This window comes from Salvelinus sp. IW2-2015, linkage group LG2 (genome assembly GCF_002910315.2).
Source record: "Salvelinus sp. IW2-2015 linkage group LG2, ASM291031v2, whole genome shotgun sequence".
NCBI classification, from domain to species: Eukaryota; Metazoa; Chordata; class Actinopteri; order Salmoniformes; family Salmonidae; genus Salvelinus; species Salvelinus sp. IW2-2015.
Window position 1 is genome coordinate 37,247,685 of NC_036839.1, and position 19,617 is coordinate 37,267,301.

A 19,617-nucleotide genomic window follows, 5' to 3' on the forward strand; every position below is an offset into this window, starting at 1 on the left:
GTGCTTTAAAGCATGTGAGCTGCTGGGGAAACTAGTATAGTCGCAATCTACGAAAGATCATCTTTGAAATTGGATCACGCACGGGTCCATCACCACTACCTTAATTAACTCAAAGGTAAGTGAACAATGTTAACTACTTCAAAATAACTAGATTAGTATAGATATCATTCCTAGTCATCATTCCTAGTTTTCATGTCCTGATCCAGAGCCTCCATCACTCGTGCGGCGCTTCTAGCGTTCTCTCATTCCTGCTTTTTAAAAATGTATTACTATGTTATTTTTAAAACTAGTAGTCGTTGAATGTGTGGTGTCGACTAGCGTAAAGAGACTAGAGCATGTAAAGCTAGTGAGTGACATGAACAAGCATGATGAAATACCAATTACGTCACGGAGTGTTGCACGGACAAGTATGCCGCATTGGGATCTCCGATTTCAGTACGTTCAAGAAAAAAACTAGCCCCGAATGGGAAAATCGTTTTGAAAGATCATAATAGCAGCAAAAAAATGTGATTAACTTGTTACCTAAAGAGTGTTTATTTATTTGGCAGCACAGGCTTGTCTGTGTAGTCTACTCTATCCACTAATGCTGAATATATGACTGACACTTGACTAGATTGACTCCATATAATCAATAACTAGAACCATACATATGTATAGTATTCAATCAATACTAGGTAGTGTAGCCTGTAATTGCAAAACATTTTAAGTTTGCGAGTTTAATATTGGATGGGGGAGGGGAAATGACGTGGCTTAATTCCCACTGCTGTAGACTGATGTAAGACCAGTGTGTCCTGGTTTAGCCTCTTTGCAGTAGGGGCTGTAACACTGAGCTGGATGTTACATCCAGTATAGCATCCAGCTCATTTATATCGGCTCAGTTTTACATCCAGCATCTTGCACTGAGTTACATTCAGGGCATTTCCATGTAAAAGGACCCATGAGCACCAACATAAATTTCTTAAGAGCATATCAAATTGGGTGTGAAATGAATGCTAAGTCTATATTTTGGGAGAATTAAGAAATAGAAACATAAAAAAAGTACCTATTCAAAATGTGGCAAAAGTAAAGGCTTTGATTTCTGGATAAACAGGTTTTAGAAAACATCTACCAGAATCTTAAGAGGTATCAGAAATGCATCAAAACACAATGCWGTTCTGAAGACCCCTGCCAACTAATATTAACTTTTTTTAAATTCAGTTTTGCATCAATTGTTTACCTTTTGTAAGTTTAAGAAATATTGCCTTGTAATTCCTTTACTATTAACTTTATTTCCAAATTTCTCTCATGAGGTGGCAGGATAATGAAAGTTCAGAGAAGTAACAATTAATGGTAGGGCTACCAATTAGTTATAGTGATTTTACTGATATCAATTTTGTTAGGGTTAGACAATTCTTAGACAATTCTTTGTCTTTCTGTCTGGTGGTCAAACCAAGAGTTTTAAAACAGTCTGTGTCTAGACAACCTCTCGCTCACTCTCCAGTTAACATCACCTCTCTCAGCTCTTACTGACATCTACCCATGAGCCCCCTCTTTCCATTTACTGTAACTAGCATCCTCACTGACCGACACCAGACATCCATGGATGTTGAATAGTGTTTGAAATTTGGTCAGTTGATGTTAACTCCAACAGATGGACCGTAATGAACCAAATCTGAACCTATGTTTCACAAGTTTTGGACAGTACAGCACAGCACAGTACTGAGTAGAGTACTGTACGATGAGTAGAACACAGTACAATACAGTAAAGAAAAGTACTGCACTTTACTCTGCAGTCTAAATATACATGCCATTCTAAATGTATTTTGGATTATAGTCATATTACAATGCTCGCTTGAATATGATGCTGAATATATGTTCCTACCATTGTCACCAACCATCTGCATTTTAATTCAAATTCAGACGCTAATCTGGCTGATGATACTAGCTAGCTAAGTTTATCAAGCTCTGGGGTTTTCAAACTGGGGTCCGGAGCTGGGGTACTGAAGGGGGTCTGATTTTTGTATCTTTTTTTTGTAGTACACTAGAAATGCATAATTATATATATATTTTTAAAATTAATGTGAAAATTAATATTTAATGAGTATTGCTAGCTGCCTCAGAATACAATATTGGATACTATTTCATGTCTCTTCATCCAGTATGATGAAAGTTAGAGGTAGTTTCACGTAAGTGCAATGACTGGAAGTCTACAGGAACAGTTAGCATGCTAGCAGTTCCTGTTCATCTGACCATGGCAATGAAGCCGTATATCTACTAACCCCAATCTTGAATTTCAAGGCTTTTTCTATATATTTTGGGATGGGGGGGGGGGACTGTTTCAACTTAAATGGTCAAAACCAGATAGAAAACATGCAGAAAAAGATATTGGACTTATATATTTTTTAAATACTATCTTTGAGAACTAACAATTAAATGAAAGCTAGACAGTCGGAGAGTTGAATTCCAAAAGACGGGCATTCAGTGCACATGGATTTTGTTCATGTTTGAGCAGAGGATCAACGCAATAACCATGGCAAAATGCATAGACTTGCATTTTCATCTCAATGGCATAACAGGTTTTGAAATTTTAGCAAATGTATTAAAAATAAAAAACATGTCACATTTACTTTGTTGAAACACATTTGGCAGAGATTACAGCCTTGAGTCTACTTGGGTATGATGCTACAAGCTTGGCACACCAGTATTTGGGGAGTTTCTCTCATTCCTCCCAGCAGATCCTCTCAAGCTCTGTCAGGTTGGATGGGGAACGTTGCTGCACAGCTATTTTCAGGTCATCCAGAGATGTTAGATCGGGTTCAAGTCCGGGCTCTGGCTGGGCCACTCAAGGACATTCAGAGACAGCCAAGACTCCTGCGTTGTCTTGGCTGTGTGCTTAGGGTCGTTGTCCTGTTGGAAGGTGAACCTTCACCCCATTGTGGGAACCTGCTCCAGAGCACTCAGGACTTCATTAATGACCTCTCTGTACTTTGATCTGTTCRTCTTTCCCTCGATCCTGACTAGTCTCCCAGTCCCTGCCGCTAAAAAACATCCCCACCGTATGATGCTGCCACCAAAATACAAAAAACCCTTGAATGTGTAGGTTTAAAAAAATATATAAAAAACTTTTTGTGTATGTATATATAACACAGTGCCTTCAAAGTATTCATACCTCTTAACTTATTCCACATTTTGTTGTTGCAGCCTGAATTCAAAATGGATAAAATATATTTTTTACACACAGTACCCCTTAATGACAGTCTTTCTCCGTCCACCTCAGTGTTATAGCTGCCTCTCCTATAAATGTCCCTTCTATGGACTAAATGTAACATTTGGTAAAAGCCTGATTCTCTTCTGCTGACAGACTAACATAATCCTTGGACAAGTGTGTAAGATGTCGGTCTACATAGGCTTACTTGAACATTCATAAAGCCCTAGTCAGTTTACCTATAGGCTCTTCTAAAGTGGTACAGGTCAGAGAAATGTAGCATAGCCGGCCACTTAGATTAGACCTAATAATGCTGTGCATAATGGCTGAATATGTGCAGTGGTTTATATTCATATACCACTGGGTTACATGGATTAGCCCAGTTCAGGTGTTAAACAATTACGCACAGGTCCATAGCTATTCCCGTTGCACTCCCATCATCCTTGGGTTGCTCTTTCTACAGTAAGCGTTTTACCCTCTCCCTAGTTTGATTTGACTTTGTTTATTTGAAGATGGGGAAAAAACATTGGTTCAGTGTTATTACTTTGCTTTGGGAGCCAAGATGCTGGTGGGCAAATGTCATGCATTACTTTGGCACTGTGTTACTAACCCAACACATCGTTAACGTTTTGAATCTCTCAAAATGATTTTTAGTCACAATAGAAGTGTGGGATGGATATCTTGGCGCCTTCCTGTGAAGAACGGGTTGAAGGAGTGCCTTTTGGGTATGAAAGGCTTGGCGTTGGAGGTGGTCGTCTCTTTCAAAGTTTTGGTTGGAAGGCGTGTTTAAATCAAATCAAATTTTATTTGTCACATACACATGGTTAGCAGATGTTAATGCGAGTGTAGCGAAATGCTTGTGCTTCTAGTTCCGACAATGCAGTAATATCCAACGAGTAACCTAACAATTTCACAACAATTACCTTATACACACAAGTGTAAAGGAATGAATAAGAATATGTACATAAAAAAATATATGAATGAGTGATGGTATAGAACGGCATAGGCAAGATGCAGTAGATGTAATGGAGTACAGTATATACATATGAGATGAGTAATGTAGGGTATGTAAACATTATATAAAGTGGCTAGTGATAGATTTATTACATCAATTTTTCCAATATTAAAGTGGCTGGAGCTGAGTTAGTATGTTGGCAGCAGCCCCTCAATGTTAGTGATGGCTGTTTAACAGTCTGATGGCCTTGCGTTAGAAGCTGTTTTTAAGTCTCTCGGTCCCAGCTTTGATGCACCTGTACTGACCTCGCCTTATGGATGATAGCGAGGTGAACAGGCAGTGTCCCTCCCTCCCGTTGGGGGCATGTCTGACATCACGTTTTACCACAATGTTTACTTTTTGCAGAGCAGTGTGGAATGTGGACAAGGTAAAAATAACAGAATCTCTTGAGTAGGCTCAACATTCTTCCAAAAATGTAAAGGTCTAATCAGTGAGCACCCTTTTGCACACATGGGTCATTTGCCTACCCCTTCCATCAGCACACAATGGTTGGCTGTTTAGGCAAATCCGTCAAATGTTTAAGTCTCATGCATTCCCTCTAAACTCCATAACATTTTCAAATGACCTCACACACGTTGGAATGGACAGTATCTGTTACAGCACACAGATGCCCAACCTACTCTCCCCCCCCACAGCTGTTGCTGGTGTCGTGTTGCAGGGTCAAACACCTCAGCGTTCTAGATGTGGTCAAAAGAGCGCACCTATTAATAGTATCTGTAGTAGGAGATTGTGTGGCGTTGCTGTGTTTTCTCCATGATCAGTGGCTGTAACTGAAGTAACCAAAGTTTAGTTTTTATCTGAATGTTCACTACTGCCTCATTCTAAAGTACTCACTCTTGGAAGAGGTTAACACTGTTGCGTCTTCTGCTGTTGTTGTCGTCTGTGTGGGCTGGTCTACATCGTCATCATGTAGGCTAACCAGCCACTCGTGTGTGCCGGCCACGTGTGTTTTGTGTTCCTTTCCCTAAACACTCTTAACAGCTGGTTTTAGAGTTAATGGATACAGAAGTCTGTGTGTTAGCCAGGGTTGGGGAGTAACTGATTACATGTAGGCTTATCAGTTACTTTTACATTCATCATGAATGTTTGTGAAAAAATATATCATGACACCTTTCTGTTTTCTCAATGGCATTCAATTCAGCATTGAAAATAGGCGTAAGTTTAAGTTTTTTTCCGCCAGACCCAGTCTGACCACAAGTCCGAGGCCTCTTTGACGACACCAAATGCGTTTGATGGATATTTTTTGTCTTCTTGTAAAGCTTCCTCAAGGGGAAAGTAGAACAAAAGTAACAGAAATTTATCGTAATTATGTTACGGAGTTTGGGTAATCCAAAAGTTACGTTACTGATGACATTTCTGGACGTGTAAATAGTAGGCTCACACCAGGGTTGACTAGGCTATGTCATGTAACCGCCATATTTTGGTGGCCTTGGTGAGGAGCTCGCAAGGAATATGTGGCAGAGTAGTGGTTATGCTCAGCCAGGTAGAGGAGAAGCAGCTGTGTTCTGTTTGCTAACAACCCAACCGTTCAGCAGCTTTGGTAGGCTACTTCTTCTTTTTAAACCAAACCCCTTTAGTGCCACTGTTGTCCTCACAGGAAAAGCTCTCAGACCATAGTCCAGTTCTAATTGACATTTGATTGAGGTGTTTACATACAGCAGAATATTAAAGGACCACAGATTGGTCTGCTTTGTGTTTTCATTTTTGCCATGGAAAAGATATTGTGATACTGGTATCATCCTTCTCTAGTAGTTTCGGATATACATTCAGTCTAATAGCCACGTTGATGCAATGTTAAAAGGTTATGCTGAAATAACAAGGAAACCATGCTGACTCAAACATTTTCTTGCCTGCTGGGTGGTAGTAGATAGTAGGCCCAAGCTGAAGGACCGGATGATCTGCACTGTAACAGTGACCTTGCTCCTCTTGCATCATCACCCAGAGCTAGGGTCAGCTGTGGACCATTTCTGGCGTTTTTTTCTTATGTTGCTACAGTAAGCTGATTTGTGTTTGCAAAGAAAATGTTTAAGTGTGTTGGGAACTCATAAATCAAGTAAGAACTTCTTACTTTCCTGAACCATTTTGGTGATGTGAAGGGTTTTGAAATGTAAAAAAATGCAAGCGCCTTACAACGATACAGTTGAGTGAAGGATTGAAATGTGTTTTAATGCGCTTGAATACTGGCCGTCAATCCAGCTGAGCACGAACAGAATTCACAAATGAACCCTGGACAGAACATCACTGTTTCCCCCATTGGACCTTTGTTGGGTCAACGTAGCCTAAAGAGAACTAACTGAACAGGCTTTCAATTGGACCTGTTAGGCTTTCTCCTTCCTACATGATTGTTGCCACCGGTTGCAACGTCAGAGAACACTGCTATTTCAAAGAGTACTTTGCTTATCTGGTCATACGGTACAGAAAGGAAGAGTTATCCAATAGAGTAATCAGGTGTGTGTGTGTGTGTGCAGTGCCAGGCTAATGGTGGCCCAGCCATGTTAGAACGTCCCTTTTTTTAAAAAGGAGACATCACACTGCATAGACTGATGTGACGTTTCTCTTGCGGTGAGTGCTTTACACTCTAGTGTCTACACTGTGTAACCTATATAGGATACCTGTGTGAGAATCTGTGTTGCAGTGTATAGGCCTGTGGGGGGAGCATTCTGTTCTCCCTGGCAGTATTCACCTGAACGTGTCCTGGTTTGACCGTAATGTAATAATGTATAAATCAACTGAATGTAACCTCCATATGCATGTGAATGTGTTCTGTTATTAGTTGAGAAGGATCCCCTAGCCTACGCTGGTACATTTTACTAGAGGAATTTGTATCTGTCAGTTACTGTTTGTCGGACTCACTCATTCTCTATCTCACCCTCTCTCTCAGGTGAGTCATGCCTTCGGTTCCCTCCAGCACAGACTCTGTGCGCCCTATGTCCTCCGTCTGCCCCCASGCAGCTATGCTTCACAACAACGCTACCAAGGCCAACGGAGAGGCCGCCATTTTGAATGGGGGGTCCAAGGTCAATGGAGAAGCAATGTTGAACGACCCCAAGTTCTCCATGAATGGATCGGCCCAAGTGAATGGGGAGGAGGGGGAGAACGACCTGGAGAACACAGCCACGGGCACTGAGGAGAGGCAGTGGATCCGTCCTGATCTGCCCAGTAGATGCACCTGGAAATTGGGTGTGTCCTCTGCCGAGTCCCCTCACTGCCACTCTGCAAAGTGAGTCACACACACACTTATCACGAACAGGATTTGCATGTTTCCCGGCCTTTTTAGTGTAGAGAGAGCTGAGGGATATTTGTGGTCAGTGGTCATTCATTTCTCCACCCCAGGAACATGATGGAAATAGAACCGCAGCATTTCCACACACTCTGCTTATCCTCCCTCTTCTTCAAACACCTCTAGTTTACATAGTCCACTAATTCCCCTTGCGTTGCTAAGATTGCTTCACTAGCAAGGAGAGCAAAGAACCAATATATTTGTTTTTGTTGAGCAGCAACCTAAAAGCAGGATGTTGGTTTGACATTTAGCCAGGCTCCATTTTCCTGCATAATGTCACACCTGACAGCCAGAACCACGAAGAGGACCAAAACCTGTGGGGCTGGTCTTTCTGACCTGAAACCTTTGTAGGAACCCCATGTGAGCGGGAAGGGTTGGGCAAGGGATTTGGTGTTTCACCATGACTTGGCAATTTCAGATTGTTTTGAGGAACACTGAAAGGAACACTGCCATTTTGGCCTAGGGGATAAGGGTGTGTGGTACGTGCATGCTGAGTGCCTGGCATTTATCTGGAACAGTCTTGCTGTTTTCACAGTAATCTCTCCATTCGATCAATTTAAGTTGTTATATAAGTTCTATATGGCATCAATAACTCTGTGCGGCTTGGCAAAGGCTTTGTTTATGTCTCACTGCCAGACCAAATCCAGAGGCTACCGTGTTACGAAATAAACTCTCGATGTCCCAAAGATAGTATCATACTGTTTCCATCTCGCATATGAAACAACTTTCAATACTTTGGTGCGAACTTACCCATATAAAGGAGTTAGCTTTTTTTTCTTTTTTCTCTAATTTGTGAATGATCATTGTTTTAAATAGATTGCTCTCCTTAACTGAGTCTCCATCCCATCCTCACCTCTCAGGACCGAAGCCCCCAGAATTCTACCCAACATCCTCAGGAGGATTGGAGACACACCTTTGGTCCGCATGAACAAGATACCCAAAGCCTTCGGCCTCAAGTGTGAACTCTGTGAGTATTTACACTTGCACATACAGTCATGATATGACACACAGTCACAGGGCATGACACCCACTGAGCCTAAAGACAACCAGAGAAAGGCAGTCTGTATTTGAATATCCTTGTTTGTGTTAACAATATGTAAATATAGTAACTTATCAGTCTGTGTCCTTTTTAACTCACATTTTCTGTTCCTCAAAAACAAAACCTGTGTGCACATGTGTGTGTTTGATTTACACGTTGTTGGGCAGTCAGCGGTGTTGGGGAAGCTACTCTGAAAATATAGTTTACCAATGACTTCACACTGGAACAAGTTAAGCTACGCTAAAGCTACCCCTAAAACATATAGTTTACCAAAGTTACTTTGAAAAAGTAGTTCACTACATCAAACTACTTTGTGAAAAATCATAAAATCTAAAATGTCATAGAATACAAATCACTCTGTGGTCAGCTGTTAACAGAATATGTAATGTATCCTATTAAACACAAAAACAATGTTTCAAGTGAGAGTTAGGCAGGACTGATGCTGAAAAAGAAAGGAAATTCTTGCCTACTTCACCCATATTTTGTGTAGTTCCAGAAGTTGGCTACACTGCTACAAAGACTCTACGCTATCTAGATTTTAAATGAGTTGAACTACCACCAAGCTACTGCAAAATGTAGTTTAATTTCTAGTTGAACTACATGTAGTTTACTACTCCCAAAACTGGTGATTAGCTGTCTTCCCTACAGCTGTTTCTGTTTTTAAAGCATAAATCCATAAATCCAGTGGTAGAGGACATGAGGGAGAAGGGAGATGGTGGAAGGAAACATTAAGAGGAGGAGAAAGAAACAGATAGGTGGCGATGACAGGGTTAAATTGGAAGTGAGGGAGAATGAAATAGACCATAGAAGAGTGAGGGAGAAGTTCTTTAGACTCCTCCTGTAGTACAGTTAGTGTCTGTAGTAGACTCCTCCTGTAGTACAGTTAGTGTCTGTATTAGACTCCTCCTGGAGTACAGTTAGTGTCTGTAGTAGACTCCTCCTGTAGTACAGTTAGTTGTCTCGTATTTAGACTCCTCCTGTAGTACAGTTAGTCTCTATTAGACTCCTCCTGTAGTACAGTTAGTGTCTATTAGATCTCACTCTGTAGCTTTACAGTTAGTGTCTGTAGTAGACTCCTCCTGTAGTACAGTTAGTGTCTGTATTAGACTCCTCCTGTGGTACAGGTTAGTGTCTGTATTAGACTCCTCCGTAGTACAGTTAGTGTCTGTATTAGACTCCTCCTGTGGTACAGTTTAGTGTCTTGTATTAGACTCCTCCTTAGTACAGTTAATGTCTGTATAGACTCCTCCTGTAGTACAGTTAGTTGTCTGTAGTAGACTCCTCCTGTAGTACAGTTAAGTGTCTGTAGTAGACTCCTCCTGTAGTACAGTTAGTCTCTGTAGTAGACTCCTCCTGTAGTACAGTTAGTCTCTGTATTAGACTCCTCCTGTATACAGTTAGTCTCTGTAGTAGACTCCTCCTGTAGTACAGTAGTTCTCTTGTAGTAGGACTCCTCCTGTAGTACAGTTAGTCTCTGTATTAGACTCCTCCTGTAGTACAGTTAGTCTCTGTATTAGACTCCTCCTGTAGTACAGTTAGTCAGTAGGACTGGTTTCCTACAGGCCCAGCTTGCTATGAATACTGTTATTATTGTAAAGTCAACATTTAAGGTTTCACATAGCCTTCTTTCCCCTCATTAGTCTGCTAGGCTCCACTGTATGATTGTAGGGGTCTTGTCTCAGGTATCACTCTGGGTGGAACGGGTTTGGCCACCTGAAAGTCCCTCTGTTCTGAGGGAATAAGTAACCTTTCTGAGGGCTACAAGGTGGGGAGGGAGGGGGGCCGGAGAGGGACAAGGTCTTGTATCAGGTGTCACTAGGCTGAATTGTCAGTCACCAGCTTTGGGATGTTTTGGGAAGTCCGGATGTGGATTCTGGGGGAAATGTTCTTGTCATCTATTTTTATTTATTTCACCTTTTATTTAACCAGGTAGGCCAGTTGAGAACAAGTTCTCATTTACAACTGCGACCTGGCCAAGATAAAGCAAAGCAGTGCGACAAAAACAACACAGTTGCACATAAACAAACGTACAGTCAATAAAAAAAGAAAGAAAAGAAAAATAGAAAAATCTATGTACAGTGTGTGCAAAAGTAAAAGAGTAGTAAGGTAGGCAATAAATAGGCCCTAGACGTGAAAATAATTACAATTTAGCATTAATACTGGTGTGATAGATGTGCAGATGATGATGATGTGCAAGTAGAGATACTGGGGTGCAAAAGAGCAAGAGGATAAATAACAATATGGGGATGAGGTAGTTGGGTGTGCTATTTACAGATGGGCTGTGTACAGTGATCGGTAAGCTGCTCTGACAGCTGATGCTTAAAGTTAGAGAGGGAGATATAAGACTCCAGCTTCAGATATTTTTGCAATTTGTTCCAGTCATTGGCAGCAGAGAACTGGAAGGAAAGGCAGCCAAAGGAAGAGTTGGCTTTAGGGATGACCAGTGAAATATACCTGCTGGAGCGCATGCTACGGGTGGGTGTTGCTATGGTGACCAGTGAGCTGAGATAAGGCGGAGCTTTACCTTGCAAGGACTTATAGATGACCTGTAGCCAGTGGGTTTGGTGACGAATATGTAGTGCGGGCCAGCCAACGAGAGCATACAGGTCGCAGTGGTGGGTGGTATATGAGGCTTTGGTGATAAAACGGATGACACTGTGATAGACTACATCCAGTTTGCGGAGTAGAGTGTTTGGGGCTATTTTATAAATGACATCGCCGAAGTCAAGGATCGGTAGGATAGTCAGTTTTACTAGGGTATGTTTGGCAGCATGAGTGAAGGATGCTTTGTTGCGAAATAGGAAGCCCATTCTAGATGTAATTTTGGAGTGGAGATGCTTAATGTTAGTCTAGAAGGAGAGTTTACAGTCTAACCAGACACCTAGGTATTTATAGTTGTCCACATATTCTAGGTCAGAACCGTCCAGAGTAGTGATGCTWGTTGGGTGGGAGGGTGCGGGCAGCAATCGGTTGAGGAGCATGCACTTAGTTTTACTAGCATTTAAAAGCAGTTGGAGGCCACGGAAGGAGTGTTGTATGGCGTTGATTATTGTTGTTATAGCATCAGGTAATTTTAAAGACCACGACTGGGTATTCTGCCCGGCGCTAGCGATTGAACAGGCAGTACATTTCTCTGATTGGTACAGTTGGCCAATGACTGGTGAAGTACAGTAATACCAGACGGTTAATAGTGGGTCAGTTTTGGACCACCATCCACATGTGTTATTTGAGTTCACTGCATGTGAACCATGTCACGGTCCTCAGTCTAAATATCTCGCCAGTGAGTTATTTTATATATTTTTTACGGGCTTAATTGTTTAAAGTCAATCTCTGGTTGATTCCCATGGCTTAGTGAGACAAAAAGTTCTGTTTCCATGGCACTTGCATGGATTTTCACGTGATTCGGATTTACTCTTTGGCTGACTAGTCCACAGTGGATTTGGGGCCGTTTGAATCTGTGCCAATCGGCTATTGTGTGTGTGAGAGAGATTGTGTGTGTGAGAGAGATTGTGTGTGTGAGTGAGATTGTGTGTGTGAGAGAGAAACGACCTTTGGATGACCTCCCCACCTGAATTTTTCCAAATCGGCTCATGCCAGCTCTGTCTCTTCCCATGATCCTCCTTGTCTGTGGCAACTTCTACTGTACTTCCTGGCGTTGCTAAAGGGCTTTACAGTTGTACACAGGGGGATTTTGTTTAAATCTTCTCTGTGGTATATCTAAAGTACACAATAACATCATAATATAAGCAGCTGCAGTACATATTGATGATTCAACATTTCCTTGCACCCTCTCTCTTTCTCTCTGTGTAGTGGCCAAGTGTGAGTTCTTCAATGCAGGGGGCAGTGTGAAGGACCGTATCAGTCTGAGGATGGTGGAGGATGCAGAGAGAGCTGGCATCCTCAAACCTGGAGACACCATCATCGAGCCCACCTCCGGCAACACCGGTACATGTCTCTAGGATTCCCTGAGCGCTATAAACAGGCTTATTTTTGGACAATGGAGAGAGAGAGGGGGGGGGGGGGSSAAGAGATCAAACTACCTGCCTGAAAACACTCCTGCCGCTTATGGACATATTCCACCACTACATGTATCAACACACACGTCACTCACAGTAGAAAGATTACACACCCAAGTCAAAGGAGTTATGTTTTTGTTGTTGTTAATGTGTCTGTGTGTGTGTGTGAGAGAGAGAGTTTAACATTTAGTTTTGCCTGGTAATGTCAAGTAGTCACTGAGACCTCCCAGTTTACCTTTGACATTAGGATCTTGTCACTGTAGCCCTGTGTTCTGCAGTATGGTTTGTTCTGCTGACATGACCTGTTATTCACAGTTGTATTGACGCCTCACTCTCTCTGTGTGTGCAGGTATTGGTCTGGCCCTGGCCTCTGCAGTTAAAGGCTATCGCTGCATCATCGTCATGCCTGAGAAGATGAGCATGGAGAAGGTGAGGCTGGTGTTTGTGTATCAGTGCATCCATGCGTAGGCGTTGGAATGTAACTAATTGTAATCTAATCTTGTGTTCCCAGGTGGACGTGCTGAGAGCCTTGGGGGCGGAGATCGTGCGTACCCCCACCGCCGCCCGTTTTGATTCGCCAGAGTCCCACGTGGGCGTAGCCTGGCGTCTGAAGAACGAGATTCCCAACTCTCACATCCTTGACCAGTACCGTAACGCTAGCAACCCCCTGGCCCACTACGACACTACTGCCGAGGAGATCCTAGAGCAGTGCGATGGTACGTGTGAATGCGATGGAGAAATTGAGTGAAGAATACCCATTTCCTCCTCCTCTTCTAATAGACCTCTCTGCGCCACAATGTCCTTGTAGGTAAGGTGGACATGTTGGTGGCAGGAGCTGGCACAGGTGGCACCATCACTGGCATCGCCCGCAAGCTGAAGGAGAGATGCCCCAACATCAAGGTAGGCACCGAGTCACTTAACACAACGTCCCAGATCTATAAGAAGGCAATCTATCTGATTAGCATGTTATCGCTCTATACTTTGTCAATTGAATTCCATTCAGTCTTGTAGAGCCAATTCCAAAGTCATTTAGCTGAAAGGTTACAACAAGAGTTCAACCCAAGGCCCACAGTTATACGGCCTGTTGGGCCGAGTCATAAAGTAATATTGCATCTGCCGTTGATGAATAAAGCCATATAATGTGTCTCAATGATAAAGATTAATACAGATCTTAAGTTGCCTTTGTGTGTGGTGTATTTATTACCATGTTACTTTGGCTTATTGATGTAATGGTTTAGTTAAGTGTTCTGTGTTGTGTAGATCGTGGGCGTGGACCCTGAGGGTTCTATCCTGGCTGAGCCAGAGGAGCTGAACATAACAGACAAGACCCAATACGAGGTGGAGGGCATCGGATATGACTTCATCCCCACCGTGCTGGACAGATCTGTGAGTGTGTGGCAGTGATCTCCTGAATTGAGTGGTGTTTTCTACTCTGCATACAGTAACAGTCACAACACACAAGTGGAAGGAAAATGACTCCTAAGATAATATTGTATATGGGTGCTATAGTAGAATGCATATAAATGTTTCTCTCTGTTTCAGGTAATTGACACGTGGTATAAGTCCAATGATGAGGAGTCCTTTGCCATGTCACGCATGCTGATCAGGGAGGAGGGGCTTCTTTGCGGTAGGTTGACATTACACACAATGATTGGTGCTCCCAAAGAGCAAGGGTCTCTCTCTTGTTCTCTTGCTCTGTCTAACTGTCTCTCTTTCTAGGAGGTAGTTCAGGCACGGCCATGGCTGCAGCAGTGAAGATGAGTACAGAGCTGAAGGAGGGCCAACGCTGTGTCGTCATCCTGCCTGACTCCATCCGCAACTACATGTAAGGGACAGAAGAGGGGGATGAGGGAGATTGAACGGGAAAGGGGGATGGGGGGTTAAATGTGTGGAGAAGGAGCATTAATATGCCAAGTGTTTTTAACAGGGTATGTAGTACCAGTTTTGTGAGCCTTGAGTGTGACTGTAGTAACCCCCCCCAGGTCTAAGTTCCTCAGTGACAACTGGATGTGTGATAAGGGCTTCCTAACCCCAAATGACCTGATGGTGTCCAAATCCTGGTGGTGGAACCTGACTCTGCAGAGTCTGAACCTGTGTGCCCCCATCACCGTGCTGCCCTCCGTCAACATCAAGAAGACCATCAAGATCCTCAAAGAGAAGGCTTTTGACCAGGCACCCGTCGTTGACGAGTCCGGGTACGCTTTTACCTGGTTACCATGGTCATCTGTTTGTCATTCAGGCAGAGTGTCAATGTACCCTATAGTGTGACTGTTAACAAAACATTAGTCCCCTTGACAAGACGTCAATACAGACATTTATTAATCGGCGTGTATATGTTCATGATAGTTTCATTCACAAGCAGTTCTGCTTGTATTCAGGTGTCATAATGCTAATTACCATATTCTCTCTCTCGTCTGTGTAGCATGATCCTAGGGATGGTTACCCTGGGCAACATGTTGTCTTCTGTGCTGGCTGGGAAGGTCAAGGTGTCTGACCCTGTCTCCAAGGTGCTCTACAAACAATTCAAACAGGTCAGTTCCCTTACCTACATGCTCAACAACATGCCACACTCTCACAAGAACACTTCAACTCAACTGTAAGCTCTTAAATAAAGTTCTCAAACAGAAGGCTATCATTGAGGAGAGCAGGGGTACTACTATTTGAGAAGGTCCAGTCACACACATTTCCTAGGTGGCAAAGGTCCGGATGGATACTGCAATTCTACACATTTTTCTATGTCTTATGGCATGCTCATATGATACCTGACTGACTCAACAAAATCATGGGTGCCCCCCTTGGGGTCAAGGCCCCTGGGAATGTAATCTGGCCATGATAACTACAAGATTTAGATTGCTGGTTATCCTAACTTACCTACCTAGGTAACATGGGATTGTTGATCAACTGGACATTTCTGACGGTTTTACGTAGCTCTAAGGTCTGTCAGTGAATGACAGAGGAACCCCCCCTGTTCTGGATCCGGACTGTGGTCCGCCTGTTGTAGTTTTGTAATTCTCATTTGTCCCACTCTCCCCCCTCAGGTGCGACTGACCGATAACCTGGGAAAGCTGTCCCGTATCCTGGAGACAGATCACTTTGCCTTGGTGGTGCATGAGCAGATCCAATGTAAGTTTACCCCTCCTTCCTCTCTTCCATCAACCTTAATCTTCCCGTCTTTCTCGCTTCCTGTTACTCTCTCACACTTCCTTATCTCACCATTTCCCCGCTATCTTGTATTGCTCCTTCTGTCTCTTTTCCACCACTGATAGTTACCTTTGTCAGACAGTAGAGAAGAACATTCCTAGCAACACCTGCTGTCTTCGGTTGACCCTGAACTGGCCCTCCTACAGGGTCAGGGGTCATTCCTGGTTCCTGTCCAGGTAACCGTGTCACCTGTCCGCTGCCATAGCAAGCACCCACCCGGCCAGAGGCAATGTGGCGGTTGTTTTCCCTCTGACTAGCTTGCTGTTTCGCATCAGCTTAACTTTAGGGGCTGTTCATCAGTTTGATCAGATAAGCCTGAAAAAATAAAATCACAAGTCGTTACATAGCATATTTGGCTTTCTCACAGCCTAGGGAACACAAGGTGTAATGACGCTGTCTAATCATCAGTTTTGTGGTCCAGTAGGCAAACAAGGTGTGTGTTGGGTGACAAAGTCCATCGGTGGTGTTTTGGTGCCTGGCAGTGCCTGGCCACCAGTAGAATAGGGCAATACCCAGACTGTTGTGTAAGGATAGACGAGGGCATTTAGCTTAATATGCCATAATGCTTTTTGTCAGCCCACCATCACAACTTAACCAGAGGACAAATTAATTTTTTACATTATTTTCATCAACTATCATTTATTGAGACATCCCAAGGGCAAGTGGTTTTTCCTGACAATGTGCCCTGAGCAGGAAAAACTCTGTCCCTCAGCTATGACTAGGCACCCCTATGCTCCCTATCATAGTTTACTATGTTCATCCTATGTTCAGTGTCCCTTATCTAACAGCAGGGGTCTCTTTCTCTTCAGAACCTGACTTTCATTACGACCTAACCCTGTCTCTCAAACACAGGAAGCTAGTTGCATAACTTCTTGTAAACCGATATGGTTTGATTCAGTATAATTGCCAGCTATTGTATAATGCATTGCTTCATTCTTGGATAAAGACCTTGGGAAGTTTCAACTTCCTTTGTGGCAAACATTCCCATATGAAAAAGGGAGAATATGTTTAATTGGATAAGTATTTTGACATCATTTATGTAGTATCTTGAATGCAGGACAAATTTCAGTGGTTCTACAACTCTTCTCCTATTTGTCACATGTTCTCTTGCACCTAAAGTCTTATCTCAATAGTACTATTACCCCTCTGTCTCGCTGTGTCTCTCTCTCACCTTTCCTCCGTCTCTCTCTCTCTGTGTAGTCATGGCGGACGGCTCCTCCTGTCTGAGACAGATGGTGTTTGGGGTGGTGACGTCCATTGACCTACTCAACTACATCACCACACATGAGAGGCGGGGAAGCGCACGGGAGCGCACGATGTCGGAGTGCTCCATGACATCTGAGTGCTCGCTGACTGATGAGCTGTAACCACTTTCTGTTTCCTGTGCGTAGGGGGAAGTGACCCACCCCCCAAACATTGACAATGAAGAAGATGTAGACTTTTAGGAGGTTGTGGTTTAGTCTTAAAATAATTATTATTTTCCAACCTTCTTGGCTACAGCTGTTTTGTTGTTTTTGTGATTAGAATCCTAATTTACTGTAGCCTATGCTGCGATTTTAAGTAATTTAGCTGGTTTCAGATATGTAGTTTTCCACTAAACTTTAAAGGTATATAAATTACATTTTGCAAAGTGTGCAACTATACATTTCCATCCGTCTTGCCTCTTCATTATTGAAAGTACTTTTACTTTTCTCTTTAAAAAGAATAGTGTTCCTGACTTGATTTTATTGCAGAGGATGCTAAAACATTAGAATATGCTCGCTAGACTAACGACTCAGTAAATTTGAATCGTTCAGCTAAATGGTCATCTACCTACCATTTTGTATTGCATTGAGATTCCTATGTAACTGATATGTGAATGTGACTTCCATTTTAGTGGGGAGCAACAAAACATTTCTGAAATTTGCTGTTCCCCTTCTTAGACTTAAAAGCACATCATAGTTTTTCTTTGATACCAACTGAGTTACATTGCCATCTAGTGATAGCTAAAGACATAGTATGTGCCTAAAATTGTCATTTGGGTTCATCGATCTGAATTGAATACCTATTCAGTATGGGRAAAAAAATTGAGGTGTCACATTGACAACATTCAAAGAGAGAGGGTGTCAATGAAGGGTACCTTCTTTTGTTTGACGGGTTTGGCCTTGAAGGGTAAACAAGCACACAGGGTAGGTCAGGCCAAGGATAGGTGAGTTTGGCACAACCAAACTGTAACCCAAACAGTATGACTTGTGTTGGGTCATTTTGTTTCTTGTATTGACAAGACTTTGAATAGTTCTCTGGTTGAAAGTATTTAAAGTAGCCTAACAGTGCAGGTCTTTTATATAGGCCTGTCTGTGTCAGGTTGGGTTGTTTGACCTTTTTTTTGCTACTTTTCTGTTCTTTTTGACTTCCTGTTTTAATCATGACTGTGTTATGCATGACAATGGACCCAGAGCTGTTATGATCTATTCATTAACTTACATCTACTAGCAGGGATGGAGGTGTAAATATGACTTGTGTCATATTTGCGTGAGGTGGAGAATTATGGTTATGAAAGTGATATTTGAACAATATTCCCTGTCATTATTTCCACTCTGGGTTCAGCTGTTCATTTCATATCTCTTGATTTGTCGATTTCAGGTTATTTTGTGATAACTATTATTACTGGCTTCCATTAAAGGCCCTTTCTCTTGAGCAAGTTTCAAGTTTTATTAGTCATACTGTATGTACGGGATCAGTGGTGACCAGTCATTCAGGCAAAATGTTTTGAGTTAATAAAGCTGCTTACAAGCATGGTCTTTTTTTTCTTGAGTAAGGCAGCTCCAGAATGCAGGTGTTTCAGCCTAGCTCAGTGCCTTCTGTGTTGGAGGGGCAGCCAGAGGAAAATACAGAGCGTAGGGGTTGGTAATTGCGCTGTGATTGGCTCACTTTTCTTTTACTCATGGGGACACTACGTTACCACAAAATCTAGAGGGAGAGCTAGAAAGTTCAAGCCCCTTGGGTGCTGCCATAGATTTACATTAGAAGTGCACATTCAAGAAGGCTCAAAGCCATTGGCCACAGATAAAATGACGTCAAATCATGTTATATCTACCGTAGCCTTGATTGGACTCATTTCTAAATCTTAGCTAGCAAGCAAGACAAGCAGTCATCTTCATGAATCACGTCGTCTATCTACTGAAATCCTTTTCAATCCTTGTCATATGAAAAATTATAGATAAACTTATCGGTGCTCATCGGCCATTGGACAAACATTACCCAACAAGTTGTAAATTGCAAATTCAACAATGAGTGGTTTGGAAAGAATCAGTGGCTAACTGCAAGCGTTGCAAAGCAATCACTATTTTGGTTGCCCTGCTATTCGTTGGAAAGGGTGTGTGGTCCAAGTCTGGGTTTAAGGCTCTCTTTTCCAAGTTTAAAAGGATAAACATTCACATGCAACACCACGGGCCAGAAAAGGTTGAATACATTGGCCACGTTCAAAATAACTGGAAACTGGGAAATCTCAGACTTCAGTGAATTCAAGACAACTGGGAACTCTGTGGTGGGGGGGACGAGCTCCGACTGGGAAAATACGTTTTGAATGGTCATCCAACTCAGAATTCCAAGTTAGGAACTCGGGCCTCTTTCTAGAGCTCCGACCTGAATGTCACTGACGTCATGTTTCTACCTTGTTTTTTTCCAAGTTCCCAGTTGTCTTGAAAGCACCATAAATCCAGAGAATGCCAGACTTTGATGACAGTTTCATGACAAAATTTCCCCACAAGGACTGCCGTGCCACCTTCCTGTTCAAGTGAGCACAGCATAAGGTGAGTCCAACAATCTATTGTATGATGCTGCATAAATGATGTATTATGCCAGGGAGATACAGTATGTATACTGTAGCTAAGAAAGTCATTT

General features: G+C 42.6%; 1 protein-coding gene across 1 annotated transcript; it reads left to right on the forward strand.

Annotated features, from left to right (window-relative positions):
* LOC111979408 (cystathionine beta-synthase) lies at positions 1-17,384 on the forward strand. The gene is made up of 14 exons (XM_024009925.2): positions 1-115; positions 7,081-7,419; positions 8,340-8,446; positions 12,329-12,463; positions 12,884-12,963; positions 13,046-13,250; positions 13,343-13,434; positions 13,795-13,920; positions 14,077-14,161; positions 14,254-14,359; positions 14,517-14,729; positions 14,957-15,065; positions 15,573-15,657; positions 16,936-17,384. Exons 2-14 carry the CDS (start codon positions 7,088-7,090, stop codon positions 17,100-17,102), a joined length of 1,842 nt encoding a protein of 613 aa, XP_023865693.1. The 5' UTR covers positions 1-115; positions 7,081-7,087; the 3' UTR covers positions 17,103-17,384.
* Positions 17,385-19,617: the final 2,233 nt, after the last annotated feature.